Genomic DNA, 16,385 nt, shown 5'->3' with positions numbered 1-16,385 from the left:
TTGGCGTGGAAGAGGACGTGGTCGAGGAAGAGGACGTGGTCGAGGAAGAGGCGACCGATCAATATCCAACATTGAGTGCTACAAATGTCACAAATTTGGTCACTATGCGAATGATTGTAACTCGACAAATGTCATAATTGTGGTAAAGTGGGGCATTTTGCAAAAGATTGTCGAGCCGATAAAAAGGTGGAAGGAACAACCAACCTAGCTTTGGAAGACGTAACAAATGAAGGTCTTCTCTTGATGGCTCAAAATGAAGACAACATCAACAACTACACTCTGTGGTACCTCGACTCAAGGGCAAGCAACCATATGTGTGGTCACGAGTATCTATTCAAAGAGATGCAAAAGATTGAAGATGGTCATGTGTCATTTGGAGTTGCTTCAAAGGTGGAGGTCAAAGGTCGAGGTACGGTTCATTACTTGCAAAAGGATGGCTTAATAGGGTCAATCCAAGATGTTTATTACATACCAGACCTCAAGACCAACATATTGAGTATGAGGCAATCACAAAGAAAGATTACTCAATATTCTTAAAAGACCGACTGTTGCACTTCAAGGACAAGCAAGGGCGTTTGGTTGCTCGAGTCGAGATAGGAAGAAATTGGATGTACAAGTTGAATTTAAGAAGCATACGAGAAAAATGTTTGCGAGTCGACATAGAAGACAAGGCATCGCTATGACATCTCCGTTTTGGTCACCTACATCATGACGGCCTAAAAAATTTAGTGAAGAAGAATATGGAGCACAGGTTACTCAACATGGACTACAAAGGAAAATTTTGTGAAGAATGCGTGCTCAGCAAGCATGCGAGAAACTCGTTTCAAAAGAAGGCTAAATTTTGGGCTAAACAATCTCTCGAGTTGATTCATACAAACATATGTGGACCAATTACCCTCGAGTCTTTCAGCGGTAAAAGGTATTTCATTTCCTTTATCGATGATTACTAAAAAAAAACTTGGGTTTATCTGAAAGAAAACTTTGAGGCATTCGAGGTGTTCAAAAAGTTCAAAGTGATGGTGGAGAAGGCAACTGGTAGACACATCAAAGCTATACGATCCGGTATTTCATTTCATGGAGTATTGCGAAGAGCAAGGCATAAGGCAATTTCTAACTGCACTGTACACTCCTCAACAAAATGGTGTGGCCGAGAGAAAAAATTGGACCATTCTCGACATGGTTTGATCAATGCTCAAGAGCAAAAGGATGCCAAATGAATTTTGGGCAGAAGTCGTGCAATGCGTCAACTATGTGCAAAATCAATGTCCACATGCGAAGTTAGATGATCAAACACCACAAGAGGCATGAAGCAGACAAAAGCCTACAATTTCTCTTCTCAAAGTGTTCGGTAGTGTGACTTATGTTCACGTACTGGATCAACGAAGAACAAAGCTCGAAGACAAAAGAAAAATGTATATTTTTATTGTGTATGATGAGAAGACAAAAGGATACAAGCTACTTGACCCGATAAGCAAGAAGATGATGGTGAGTTGTGATGTGCAAGTAAATGAAGCAAGCGAATGAGATTAGAACAATTCGACGAAAGTTGATATCAAAGTTGGAGAATCATCAAGTCATTGCACCAACAAGTATACCAACAAACTCAGGAATTTCGATGATGAAGATGAACAACGACAACCCAAAATGCGAAATTTGTAAAATTTGTATAATTCAACAAATGAGGTATACCTTGTACCATCTTCTAATAGATGCTGAAAATATCAGCTTTGAAGAGGCGGTGTGAAACAAGAAGTGACAAACTGGCATAGATGAGGAGATTAAAGTGATTGATCGTAACAATACATGGGAGCTAACAGAATTATCGAAAGGAAGTCAGCCCATTGGTGTGAAGTTAGTGTTCAAGAAAAAGATGAATGCTCAAGGCAAGATAGAGCAGTACAAGGTGCGACTTGTTGCGAAGGAATACAAGCAAAAGACGGGAATCGACTATGACGAAGTGTTTGCTCCCGTTGCAAGAATGGAGACAATCCGATTGCTCAATTCAAATGGCCGATTTTTCAAATGGATGTCAAGTCGGCATTCTTGAATGGTGTGCTTGAAGAAAAAGTCTACATCGAACAACCACCCGGGTACATGAAAATTGGAGAAGAGAAGAAGGTACTAAAATTGAATAAGACACTTTATGGGTTGAAGCAAGCACCACGAGCATGGAATACTTGTATCGATACATATTTCAAGGAGAACGAGTACAAGCAATGTCCCTACAAGCAGGCACTTTACATAATGAAGAGTGGAGGTAATGTGATATTTGTTGCTTTTTATGTCGATGACCTCATTTTTTTGGGTAACAATGATGAGATGATAGAAGAGTTTAAGGGCACAATGACATGAGAATTTGAGAGGACAGATTTGAGCTTGTTGAAGTTTTTCCTTGGTTTGGAGGTTAAACAAGGAGAGACAGGTATTTTTATATCATAGGAGACATGCAAAAGAGATTTTGAAGAAGTACAAGATGGCAAATTGCAACCCGGTATCAATACCAATGGAACCAGGGGCAAAACTCTCAAAGTATGTACGATGAAGGAGAACGAGTAGATGCAAATAGGTACCGGAGTTTGGTAGGAAGCCTTCGCTATCTTACATGCACAAGCCCAAATCTTTCATTAAGTGTTGGCATTATAAGTCAGTTCATGGAGGAGCCGATTTATTCACATTAGAAGGCGTTGAAGCGAGTCCTACGGTACATCCAAGGAACAGTGTCGCTTAGGTTGTTCTACTCGAAAGCAAAAGATTACAAGTTGGTTGGTTACTCTAACAGCGATTGGTGTGGAGATATAGACGATCGGAAAAGTATATCGGGTTATGTATTCTTTATGGGTAACACAACATTTACTTGGCTTTCAAAGAAACAACCAATCGTGACACTCTCGACGTGTGAAGTTGAATATGTGATAGTATTTTGGTGTGTATGTCACGCGATATGGCTTAGAAATTTGTTGAGCAAGATGGAGCTAAAGCAACTAGGTGTAACCGTGATTCAAGTTGACAACAAATCAACAATTGATTTGGCAAAGAATCCAGTGAATAATGAAAGAAGCAAACACATTGACATTCGTTTTCACTTTATCCGAGATCATGTGAAGGAAGGAAGTGTGGAATTGCTGCATGTGGCAAGTCATGATTAAGTTGCGGATATTTATACAAAACTGCTACCGAAAGTACTTTTCGACAAATACAAGAAGATATTGACATGTCGGATGGTAGGAGCATTTAAGTTTATGGGGGAGTTTCGTTGAATAAAAATTAAATGTTATTTTCTTTTGAGGGTTTTAAATTCAGATGCAAGTGGAAGAGTGAAAGGTTAAGAGTCTTGTAAATGAAAGACCAAGAGTTGTTACAGAACACAATGACGTTTTTATGGCTATAATTAGTTTTTATTATTTCAGTTTTAATGTAAATGCATATAAATAGATTGTTCTTCCGATTGGGAAGAAGTAAAGAAAAAGACATAAAACAAAGAATTAATACAAAAGTGTTTTCTCATAAAAAATAGAGTGTTTTGTCTCTCCACTCACCCAAGGAAATATAGTGTGACTNTTTTTTTTTTTTTTTTTTTTTTTTTTTTTTTTTTTTTTTTTTTTTTTGCTTTTTACAATTGAATGCCTCGTTTCTGGACAACGTCAACCGGATCAATCTTAAGGTCTGACGATCCTTGAGCTTCCACTGCTCCGTTGTCATGGTATCTGGCTTCACCTCCAACAAGGGTTCGTGAAGATTTTTCTAGTACAGACAATCTTCAATCTACATCTTCCAGAAACTAAAATCGGATCCATCAAACTTTTCAATTCAATCTTTGAACTTTCCATCTTCATAGATGGTGGTGAATCTCACCTCGCTCTGATACCAGTTGTTAGGATCGCTCAACAACGCACACACTCGATCAAGATGAACCCAAAGAACAGAAGAGAGAAAATTTAAGGAGGAATATTGGCTAAAGGTTTTATTGATGACTTCAGGTATGTACAACAATAGAGAATACAGAAAATGAAGAAAGACCAATTTTGAGAGCACCGCCTAATGGGTATATATGGTTTTAATTTACTAAATATAGTCTTAACAGATTTAACCTATGAGATATATTCCAAATATATATCTACCAAATCTTTACCAAATATCTACCATATATATCTATACTAGATCTTTACGAAATATCTACTATATATTTCTACCAAATCTTTTACTATAGGGAGGCATCAGGCTCCATATCCCAACATGGTTAGGGTTGAAGTGGCGAATCTAAGCGCCAGATTAAACCTCACTATGAGAGCGATGGTGAAGCAACCCCAACTGTGGGTGTAACAAAGTCTAACAGGATAACAATCTCGAAGCCCAAGCCCTTTGATGGGGTTCAAGATGCCAAGGCTCTAGAAAACTTTATCTTCAACCTCGAACAGTACTTTTGAGTCACAAATATCGTGGTAGAAGAAGTAAAGGTCACGTTGATAACAATGCATCTAGCCAATGATGAAAGTTGTGGTGGAGGTCCAAGTACATGGACATTCAAGATGGTCGATGTACTGTGGGCATTTAGAATAACTTGAAACAAGAACTCCGCTAACAGTTCTTCCTAGAAAATGTTGAGATAATCGCATAAAAGAAGTTAAGAGAGCTGAGGCATACTGATAGCATTCGAGACTACGTTAAGCAGTTTTCTAGACTTATGTTAGATATTCGTGGTATGTCTGAGACAGACAAGGTCTTCAGTTTTGTTGAGGGGCTGAAGTATTGGGGCGAAAATAAAGCTCTATGAACAAAGAGTTCAAGACCTTTCCACAGCCTATGTTATCATCAAGCGATTGTTTGATCTCAGTATCAAAAAACCCTAAGAGATAAGACGGAGCCAAGCACCTGCAAGTGATGGAAATGAGAATTACCTACCAAACTCCCCCAAAGGTGAGGGAAGTGACAGACTCAAAGGCAGAGAAGAGGAATGAGAGTCCTCCCAACCGAGAGGTAGGACTTCGTGGCGAAAACCTCACAACCAAAACATTTATAGTCAAAGTCAAGTCCCCTCGTCTTGCTTCATATGCAAAGGGGTCCATCAAAGATCAGAGTGCCCATTGAAGACAACATTCTACGCCTTCCAAACAAAATAGGAATGAATTCAAAAACTGAGTATGAGATGGTAGAAACAGAAATACAAATAACTGAGAATGTTGAACACCCCCACGTGAGGGACACTAAAGTACTTTTTTGCTCTCCATAAGAGAGTGGAAGAGATAGAAAAGCAAGTGGAATGTGTTCTTATGTATCTTGAGACCTAGGTTAATCACAAAGCGCCCAGAGACTCTAGAGTCACCCACAACTTCCTAACGGAGACCGAAAAAAAAAACATTTGAATATCCTTTGGCATTGAGACGCATGAAAGATGAAGGTTGTTAATACGATAGGTTTACCTGTCTTAGGAGTTGCGAAGAGAACTCCAATCAAGCTAGGGACTTGGACTAGACGAACTGATTTTGTGGTATTCAAGATGGACGACGTCAACATCGTCTTAAGTATGGATTTCCTACTAGAACACCTGTCATTCTCATGTCTCTAGCAAAATGCTTAATAGTAACAGGGTCCAACCTGACGATTATTTAGACAAACACCCGTTAGTCAAGAGGGGTGAAAAGGATGTCGGCACTACAGTTGAAAAAGGGTCACAGCCATGATGAACCTATGCTCGCTATCTGTACCGTTTTTAAAGAGGGAAGCTGCCTTTCGGTCAATACAGAAACACCGCGACGTGAGACAAGGAAGTCAGACAAAATATTTATCTCCACCTGGGCAGATAAATCATGATGTTATATCGAGGGCGAGATCGCCTGCCACAAATGAATGTCGTAGAACTACGCTTGAGCTAGTTGACTTCCACAAGCAGCTAAATGACTTGCGAACAGTCGGGTCCATTAGACCCACAGAGACCGCTGTTAGTGATCACTCAAGGGTTGTGGAGAAACACCAAACCAAAACCTCCACCAAAAGAGAGAGATATAGGCAAACCTTAGAAGTAACACATGTCACACGAACCGTCCAGACAAATGAAGAGATGGGTCAGTCATAAGCATCACCAACAAAAATTTCAAGACGAAGAGAGAGTTTTGATCAAATTGAGGACAGATTAACTCCAAGGTCAAAACAACAAGAATTCGTATTCATACATTAATGAGACCGACAGAGGCAAACCTTGTAGCTAACTTGTAACGGTTGTATGACTGACCCAGGTTTGTTTCAAAGAATTGGATGCTTTTTGTATGAATTTTTATATATATGAGTTTATGCACCCTCGACGGTTTCAATTCAAGCCTTTTGAAAACTATTTTTCTTTTTCTTCATTTTATTCTTGAAAAGTTTTCTTCCCTTTGACATCCAGGAGAGTGTGGGATAGGAGAAGGGTCCATGGTTAAATCAAGTACCTTTTTTTGTGGGGGAACTCCGACCATTATTCTAGGATGGTGTCTCAAGTATATCTTTTCTCAATCGCTCTTTCATATTTTAAGTGATTTTTATTTTTTTGCTATAGGACGGTCAAAACTTGATATAATGTTTTAAAGTGAAAAGTGTTCCGGGCTAAATATTCTTTAAATTTTCCAAAATCTAATAATGAAAAATTTAAAACATTTCAAGGATATCTAAAACAATGCATTGTATCAATCTTCTAAATTTGTCAAATGATTAAATTCATTCAATCCTTTACAATCAAATAAATGAATTAGTTACTTTCGTTCACAAGGTAAAGCGGTTGGATGAGAATTGGATGAGAATCTCCTTCTCCTAAATCTCTATTTCTTGACCCTGACCTTATTGAAGGAGGTTGACCCTCACCCCGCACCTATTAGTTCAATCAACATAGGTTTCAAAAATAAGAGAATTTTCATACTCAAGCCGGCCGATTCTTTATTTGAGACACCGCCCTAGGTTTGAGAACATGTCAAAAGTAATATTATATTATTGACATCTTTTACTCAAAATTATCACGTTTCAAAGTGATTTGCAAGTGTTTTTAGAAAAGTCAAAAACACTGAAACTTAATAACTACTGTATGAGAAGCATGACTCACTATTCAGAAATTAATTCAAAAATATTTTTAATATATACAACCAAACATTAAAAAGGATGGTCATCAAATACCTCTTAAATGCTAATAATCTAAGTACTATTGTTCTACTTTCATTCAAACACTCCTCAGTAATCCCCCAACTCACTCTAGTTATTGAAAAATTGCAAGCCAAATTTGATACTTGACCAGGAAGATAAACACCAACGGTTATCTACAATGTACAAGACTACAATTCAACCAAAGTGATAATACTGGGTCATCTCTTCAGCTACAAATATACCTTTTCTTCATGCCAAAGGGTACATTCATATCCCAAACAACAAAAAGAAGGAAGAGAGAGAGAGTAACCAAACAGAAGACAAGAAAGAAAGAAAGGTCTAAGTATGTCTTATGAAATTGTTGACTATAAAGCCCACCCAACCTGATCAAACCCTGAAATGTGAAAGGAATTATTTAGAGAGAAAAACATTCATCATTGAGAGAGCAACTATAAAAGTATCTCCAAATTTATCGAGAATTTATTAGAAGTAGGTAGATTTTAAAATCTACATCCAATGGTCATTATAAGGCAGTCACAGTGCGGCTGTCTCATTGAATAATTTTTCCGAAGTGTTGGAGCCATTTTCACAAAGTAATGTTTAGGTTTCAAGCTCTCAATTTAATGGGTCAGACTACAATAATGAAAAGCGAAAAATCTATACAACTAACTCCTAATAATCCATTCTCACCACTAAAACATGATATCCCCACTCAGTTGAGTGGTTTAGAGCTCCAACTTATTTTTCTTCTTTCTCCTGATGAATTTAGCGCCACAATGTGACTATGATGCACCCACCAAGCTTAAATTTTGACCAAAATGCCCTATTTTGCTTGTTTGAAAACATCCCAATGTTGGCCATTGTCTACAACATTGAAAAGTTTTGAAATCCCTCTATATGCAAAGTGACACCATTAAAGAGAGAAAATGCTAATGGCAACTGAAGCTACTGTGCAAAGTGACACCATTGAACATAGCTTGCAATGGAAGTGACCAAGCCAAGCTCTTTTTTATCAGTCCCAAATGGAACTCAATGTGCAAGGAATCAAAAGTATACTGTGTACACAATCCTGACATGCAAGTACGTGTCTCTGTTGTGCTAAACGAATGTAAAATTTGAATGTGAAAATAAAGAGAGGCAGAAACACAGAGCAAACATATAATAGGCTTTTGTTTCTTTTCTTTTTTCTTTTTTTCCTTCAGTAGCAAGTAGCTTTCACATTTATATTCTAGTTCAAGCAATGAAATTGATAAAACAAATAAATAAATAAAGAAAGTTGTGTCCATTTGAGTGGGGAAAAAGAAGGCAATGAATGGCCCCTTTTATAAGAATATAAAGTATTTTAAAAGATAGTGTTTTGTTGATTACTGTACTTTCCTGTAATGGCTTTTCCATTTGCACTTTCTCTTGTTTTGTCTAACCCAACCCCATGAGAGAGCAAGAGGGGTTTTTATTTCCTTTTGAATTTCCAATACCATAACACACCAGGCTGTATAATCTTCCTAAATATACTAAAATAAGAAGTCATGGTTGTAAACAAGTCTAAGTTTTGTAATTTAATATTCTAATCTGGCTCTTATTAGAGTGCTATTTGAGTCATCTATTATAATAAGACAATAAAAATATATTTTCTTGTGGATATAGAAATGCTTACCTTCCTCAACCTGATTCCTCCTTTCATATCTTCCCACACAATCTCCAATTGGCTGCAAATAAAATAATATTATTCCAGAGCCAACTTACACAAATTTCTTCCTTTAAAATTGACTTCTTGAGCTCCATTCTTCCTCTGTGCTATCCTTCCTCCAAACATTCTTCCATCACAATTATTATATTTCCCACAATGTGCAGTTTGTTTGCCTGATGTAAGCAAAAACCTGATCAGAAAAGGATTATCCATAAAGAGACTGAATTTCAATGTATTTATGTGCAATTTGAATATACTCACATGCATAGAACCATGGCATAACCATGTAAACCAACACCATCCGAATTTGTTTATGCATACATGAAGATTGCAGAACATAGACATAATCTGCATGGTCCAAGTTTTTAAGAAACTTGCTGATGGTGGTGGGGACACTTCAAGCTTTTTCAATCCTATAAATGTAAACTCTCTACCAAAAACCAACCCAAGTTCCACTTGAAACATCCCTCCCTTCAAAGAGCCTGCCTGCAAGTGTTCAGAAACATTTTGGGCATGCAGCCTGGTGAAATTGAGAGTCTCCATTATCTTCTTTCATCCGCCCCATCTCTACATTCTTCTCAATTTAACATGTCCCAGGACAGAACAAACAGGGTGCATCTCAATCAGTTTTCTAATCCCTTTACAAAATTTCAATATCCTTATCAAGTGCAAGATATGAATCCACCACCCTTAAGCAGTAACTCAACTTCTGATGAAGCAGAAGACCAACAACTAAGCCTCATCAATGAGAGGAAACAGAGGAGGATGATATCTAATAGAGAGTCCGCACGCCGGTCACGAATGCGCAAGCAGAAACATTTGGATGAGCTGTGTTCTCAGGTCCTTTGGCTTCGGAATGAAAACCACCAGCTAATAGACAAGTTGAACCAAGCCTCCGAGTGTCACGATCGGGCTCTACAGGAGAATGCTCAGCTTAAGGAGGAAGCATCTGAACTTCGTCAAATGCTCAGGGACTTCCAACTCCATAATCCATACCTACCATGAAGAGATCTCCTCCAAGTGGTTACCTGCAGAAAAGCTATTAGTTTCAATCTTGCAAGGCTGAGCTAGAGGCAAAGTTTTTGATCGTTCTTTGCCAATAATGGTCCTCTTTAATCTTTATGTAGATGCTACCTACCTCTGAAGTTTTACGAAACTTTAGAAAAATAAAAGGTACTTATTTAGCCTTCCCAATGAATTCCTTCATCTGTGATCATAAAATCTCTCCCAAAACAATCTTTAGGTTTTCATTTCATCGATAGTTCAACTAATATGCATATCTATTCTTGTTTCTTTTGCCATCTCCTTGAGCACAGTAACGATTTATGGAGTAGGTTCAGCCACATCTTAACATTCATAACAAACGCCATAATTATCTGAACCAGATAAAATTATCAATTGTAGCATAGAAATTATTACCATAACAGGATATAACAAAATACACACAAGCTGTGAAGTTGAGAATAGCTGAGGAAAATAGAAGGCAGTGCTATAAAACTCAGTGTAAAATGTCCTGTGTGGCGCTGGTGGCGTTGGTGGCTGATAGTTGGAAATGCATTGAAACGGGCTGGGGTGAATTTTTGTTCACGAAATGCATTGAAACTGGCGTGAAAAGAAGAATATTTTGAAAAGAAATTCAAAGATACTTTTCACAGATTTTGAAACTTGTCATGGCCCAAATTCAATTAAAATTGGTCAAGTGAAGCAAACTAACTTGCATAAAGCCCAGAAGTTTCAGCGATATAACAGATATCAACATTTTATTATCATTTCGTTGTTCTTTGGTACATCTTTTACTAAATCTTGCAGCGATTCCCATTAGTTGCCCGATCAAATAAGTCTGTACTCATCAAATCTCTCATCCATGTGTTGATAACATTAGAAGAAGTAACAAAAGAACAGGACAGATCAGATTGAGTCACATTTTTATCAAAGAGATTCACGGTACAAGAAGATAGAGAAAATATGGTAGATGCAAACGAACCCAAAAGGTAATTGGTAGTTTAAAACTGTAAATAACTTTACATTCATCATTTAGGTTCAATCTCTTTGATTCAATAAGCTAAATGGTCGTCCATATCAATCATGCAAATCTATCTTGAAACTTTTAGGAACTGAATGCAGAAACCGATAAATATATGGCAGTTATAAAAAGCAATATTAGTTCAACGTACTGACCCTCACTAACTGTTTAGAATGAGATAGCTTTATCTCAAATTCCGTTGAAGCACAAGAAACTGCCTGAAAATGTGCAGAAAAGTGTACATAGAACCTGGTTGTCTCATCTCATCCATTTCCCTTGGACGTATGTTCAGGAAGAATGCCTCTCCGACTAACCTGCAAGTCATCATTTCAATCTTAAATAAGCAAAGCATGAGTTATGCAAACCACATAAAGCTGTCATGCTGATACAAGAACCTATAGTTGTATCTTTTTACTTTCTTGTCTTTATGGATTCGTCATCACCATCATGAAAATTGTCCATGCCAATCGAGGTCCAAACTTGAAAGGAATCCCTTCCCTTCTCTTCCTTCTGAAAGGATAAGATAAATCTTCCCTCTTCCTGTTCCATTACTCAAACACGATATATTCACATTGAATCTTTTTCAAATGCTATAAGTTACAAATTGACAGTGTCATCCCCATGGTGAATCACTCGCTGAATTCCAAATAAGAGATATTCAATGGCTGTTTTGTTGTTAACAGTCTACTAATGGTACCCCTGGTCCTCAACTAAACTTCTTGGCTACCAACAGATCTTTTCTAGAACAACTGTGCTAAAATATATGTTGAGGCAGGCTTGAGAACATAGAAGTCTTGTGTTAGAAGGAAAGGAGTCCGCACATCCTTAATTTCAGAATTGGAAACATCCATGTACTTTCTAACTAATTTCCTGTTTCTTTTAAGATGAAAAAGGGACCATCCAGACCCTTCTGTCTTCCATTTAAGAACCAAAATTTGACCAAATTAAATTTGATTATCACAAGCTAACTGGTGCTTATATTCATTGAGAATTACATAATAAGTGATACATGAACTTACGCTAACGGCAGTGCTGTAATTCAACTCAAATCAATAATTTTAAATTGGCTTCAATGGTACTGCATATATCAGGTTAATTTATAGAGATCGATTCGGCTTTTATTGTATATACTGCAATGCGATAATGAAGGAAATTGTGTAAACCTATTAGGCACTGGATGTAGTGCATTGTACATTATACGTATCCAAGCTTGCTGTAAAAACCTGAAGATAACAATGAGCTAAAATTACAATTAAACATAATACAGTGAGTGGTCAGGAAACGTTAACAAGAAGCTTAAGAGTGACAGTACATGATACTACATGCCTATTGCTGACACAGAAAATTAATGGCCGAGCACAGGAGCACGCAAAACAAAAATAAATAAATACACTCAAATGGGAGCATTGAATTGTGTCACGAACCATACCTCCTTCCATGAAATCTGATGACTATTATGGAAAGGAAGAACAATAGTACTGGTGACAGATTCATGAGCGAAAGTAACACCAAACATTTCAAGAAACGTAATCCAAAATTTCATAGCAAAAGTGACACCACCACAACCCATTGTTCAAGTCTTACATAACATGCATCATTAACATTGAGGCCCAAGACTATAGATGATGAAGATGTTTGAACAAAATCGATTGAGGTTTGACGTCATGGGCCCAAACTGTGATAGCAACATATTTAATTGACGGCTTGTTTACTACCATGTTGGTTAGCCTTAGTTCAATCAGTTCTTACGAATTTCATAGTAATAGCATGAATATCGAAAACGAAATCACAGGAAAAACAGAACGAGGGCATTTTGAGTTAACATACTCGTCTCTCCTCCCTCCAGTTTCACAGCAAGCAAACACAGAAACACATTGAAGCGGAAAATGACAAACAATGCAACATAGTAAGGGGAGGAATGAAGAAAAGAGGAAGAAGAATGTCAGACCTGGAAATGGGTCAAGAAACGAGATGGAAGAAGAATCAAACGGGAAAATTGATTCCGAGAATCTGTTAATAATGATCCTGCAAGAATGGAGATTTTCACGTTGGATAAAGCGTTGAAATTCTCGAATTCAACTGATTCCGCATAAATTTCAAACTCCGAATCGGCTTCATCTTTCATTATGGAGAAGTTTTGATTCAACCAAGGAAACGTCCCGGATTTAATGCCGAAAATTGACATAATTTGAATTAGCGAAAAACAAATCCCTCAACTTATTAAATTATTATTATTATTATTTTTTTAATCTATCTACTTTATTTATCAATAAAACTTCATATTAGAATTCAATTTCATTGTTTAATGCATGATAAGCATGAATGAAATATGAGGCGTATGTATTAAGAAATTGATGTGATGATAAATACGAAAGTATTGTGTGCGTAAAAAAAATAAAAAATAAAAAATAAAAAAAATTATACTTAGTTTATTATTTGATTGTTTAGGGGCATGTGTTGGGTTGGACTTGGTCCTTGTGTGTGTATCCTGGGCGTAAGGCAAAAACACGAATACCTTTATTTTGGCTACTTCCATTGTCTCACCGACGAAAAAAAAGGGGAATAATTAATAGTAATAATAATCCGCACAACCAAATCTTTCCATCTTTTCATCTTTTCATCTTTTCCCACTTGCTTCAACAATTTCAGATTTCAGATTTCAGATTTCAGATCTTCTTCTTCATTCTTCGTTTCAGCTTTCTCCTCTTTTTACAGATTCAACCTGAATCTGCTTCACTCGACGTGCTTCACCAATGGCGGTTGCCGTCCGGGGAAACCGAGGAGCCTCTAATTTCGGCGCCTTCAACCTACGGAGTTTCTTCTCTTACCGGATCTTCATTTCGGCTCTCTTTTCGCTTCTCTTCATTGCCACTCTTTCAGTCATCTTCACCACCAATCCCACTACGCCGCACCACGATTCTGTAACTCCCTCAACTATTTTCTCCCCTCCTTTGCTTCATTTTTCTTTCAATCTACTTGAAATTATGTTTGCGATGTTCGGAGCTGGATTTAGTAGAACATCACTTCATAACCTTCATTGCCAATGAGACCTCTGTCTTGATCGAACCAATTTATGTAGCGTTTTTCTCATTGAGTGGGAAACGAAATCAGTGACTTTTTTTTTTTTTCTTCTTCTTCTTCTTCTTCTTCTTCTTCTGTTGGAATGGTTTTAGTGATTTCTTTTTTTTCTTTTCTCTTTGGATGCTTGAATGCAGGCCCTTCCTACTACAGGAAATGCGTATGTGCGACGAACGTTTTTGACTCTGAATTCTGATCCATTGAAAACGCGTTTAGATTTGATATATAAGCAAGCGAGTGATCACATCACACTTGTTAATGCTTATGCTGCGTATGCTAGGAAGCTCAAGCTTGAGATGTCTAAGCAGTTGAAGATGTTTGATGATTTAGCTCAAAATTTCTCGGATATTCAGATGAAACCAAATTACCGTGAGACGTTGTTTGGTTCGACGGGTCCTCTGGATGAGGATGTGTTGAGGCAATTTGAGAAGGAGGTGAAGGATAGAGTGAAGACTGCAAGGATGATGATTGTGGAGTCGAAGGAGAATTATGATAATCAGTTGAAAATTCAGAAGTTAAAGGACACCATTTTTGCAGTTAATGAGTTGCTTGTTAAGGCAAAGAAGAATGGGGCATTTGCAAGCTCTATTGCTGCAAGATCAATACCAAAAAGCTTGCATTGTTTGTCTATGAGGCTTGTGGAGGAGAAGATTTCACATCCGGAGAAGTATACTGATGATGAGCCCAAGGCTGAGTTTGAGGATCCAAGTTTGTACCATTATGCAATTTTCTCTGATAATATCATTGCAGTATCTGTTGTGGTGAGATCTGTGGTGAAGAATGCTGAAGAACCATGGAAACATGTTTTTCATATTGTAACAGATAGGATGAATCTTGCAGCCATGAAGGTATGGTTTAAAATGAGGCCAGTGGAAAGAGGAGCTCATATTGAAATAAAGGCTGTGGGAGATTTTACCTTCTTGAACTCATCATATGTGCCATTGTTAAGGCAGCATGAGTCAGTGAACTCACAGAAGCCTTCCTCTGACAACACAATCAAATTTAAGAACCCTAAGGATACGTCCCTGCTGAATCACCTTCGGTTTTATTTGCCTGAAATGTTTCCTAAGTTGTGGAAAATCGTGTTCTTGGAAGATGATGTGGTTGTTCAGAAAGACTTAACTGGGTTGTGGAGGATAGATTTGGACGGGAAGGTAAACGGTGCGGTTGAGACTTGTTTCGGGTCCTTTCATCGATTCACCCATTATTTGAATTTCTCAAACCCTCTAATTAAGGAGAAGTTCAATCCCAAGGCATGTGCCTGGTCTTATGGGATCAATATATTTGATCTTGATGCTTGGAGAAGTGAGAAATGTACGGAAGAATACAATTATTGGCAGAACTTGGTTAGTATCTTGTTTTGAATCAATAATTTTAGTTGTCTTTTATACTATTACATGCTACCACATTGAGATTTCATTGCTTGTTTATCTTATCATTTCCCATTGCCTTGTCTTTATCATGTTTCTGAAAGTGATATGCATTTTCGATTTGGTTGGAGAACTCACTAGATTTTCCCCTGATTTTTGTTTAATTAGAACGAGGACGGGTCTTTATGGAGTGGGGGAACTCTTCCACCTGGTCTTGTCATCTTCTACTCAAAAACAAAGTCACTGGACAGATCTTGGCATGTGCTTGGTCTTGGTTACAATCCCAGTATAAGCATGGATGCGATCAACAATGCTGCAGTCATTCATTACAATGGAAACATGAAACCTTGGCTCGATATTGCCATGAACCAGTATAAAGGTCTGTGGACTAAATATGTGGACAGTGATATGGAATTTGTGCAGGTGTGCAATTTTGGACTTTAGATGAGCTTGTAGCTGCTATGTCACCAATCAGGTACAACAAAAAATTTAGTTTCTTGTAGTTTCTTCACGATTATTGCTTAAAGTTTTGAATTTCTCATCAGCTGTTTGTCCAGAGCAAATCTTTGTAATGTAGTCCATATTTTATTTCTTAAATCATATGAATGTTACTGGCGGCATATGCTCCAATGTTTCAATCTAGAATTCTATAACCAGTGAAATTGGATGATTTCTTTTCTTATAAAGAAACATGATTTCTTTTTCCCTTTAACTTCCGCATCTTTTCTGCATGTGACAATAATTTGCAACTGAGACGAAAGACGTTTTTACATAGGTATAATACTCTGTTTTTTCTACTCGTAACTACAACTTTCAACTGAGACAAAGACGGTATGTGACGTTGACATTCTTACCAAGTATTTATAGTGCAATTTTGTTTTGAGAGATTGGTTCTTAAGTTTTCAACACTGAAAATGAAAACATGGGTATGATTATGAAGCATCTAGCTGAAGAGATGCGCTCAGGAACATCCCTCAGCCACATGCTGAAATATGTTTTATTTGTATGATCTGGGGTTCGTTTCCATATTTCGCATGATCTACAATGTGCATGTTTCTTTGGCTGAAATGAGGGGTGTGTTTGGTTTAACACTTGACTTATCCTCAGTTGATCTTAATGTTCA

At 37.4% G+C, this 16,385-nt stretch overlaps 2 protein-coding genes across 2 annotated transcripts; both read left to right on the top strand.

Annotated features, from left to right (window-relative positions):
- Positions 1–7,137: 7,137 nt before the first annotated feature.
- On the top strand, positions 7,138–10,052 carry LOC111789944 (basic leucine zipper 43-like). Its single transcript, XM_023670679.1, has one exon. It carries the CDS (start codon positions 9,305–9,307, stop codon positions 9,794–9,796), a length of 492 nt encoding a protein of 163 aa, XP_023526447.1. The 5' UTR covers positions 7,138–9,304; the 3' UTR covers positions 9,797–10,052.
- Positions 10,053–13,380: 3,328 nt separating this feature from the next.
- Positions 13,381–15,965, top strand: LOC111791009 (probable galacturonosyltransferase 9). Its single transcript, XM_023672180.1, has 3 exons — positions 13,381–13,735; positions 14,030–15,238; positions 15,431–15,965. Exons 1-3 carry the CDS (start codon positions 13,568–13,570, stop codon positions 15,704–15,706), a joined length of 1,653 nt encoding a protein of 550 aa, XP_023527948.1. The 5' UTR covers positions 13,381–13,567; the 3' UTR covers positions 15,707–15,965.
- Positions 15,966–16,385: the final 420 nt, after the last annotated feature.

Source organism: Cucurbita pepo, chromosome LG03 (assembly GCF_002806865.2).
Source record: "Cucurbita pepo subsp. pepo cultivar mu-cu-16 chromosome LG03, ASM280686v2, whole genome shotgun sequence".
Lineage (NCBI taxonomy): Eukaryota > Viridiplantae > Streptophyta > Magnoliopsida > Cucurbitales > Cucurbitaceae > Cucurbita > Cucurbita pepo.
The sequence above is the reverse complement of the archived record's forward strand: the minus strand, read 5'-3'. Positions and strand labels throughout refer to the sequence as shown.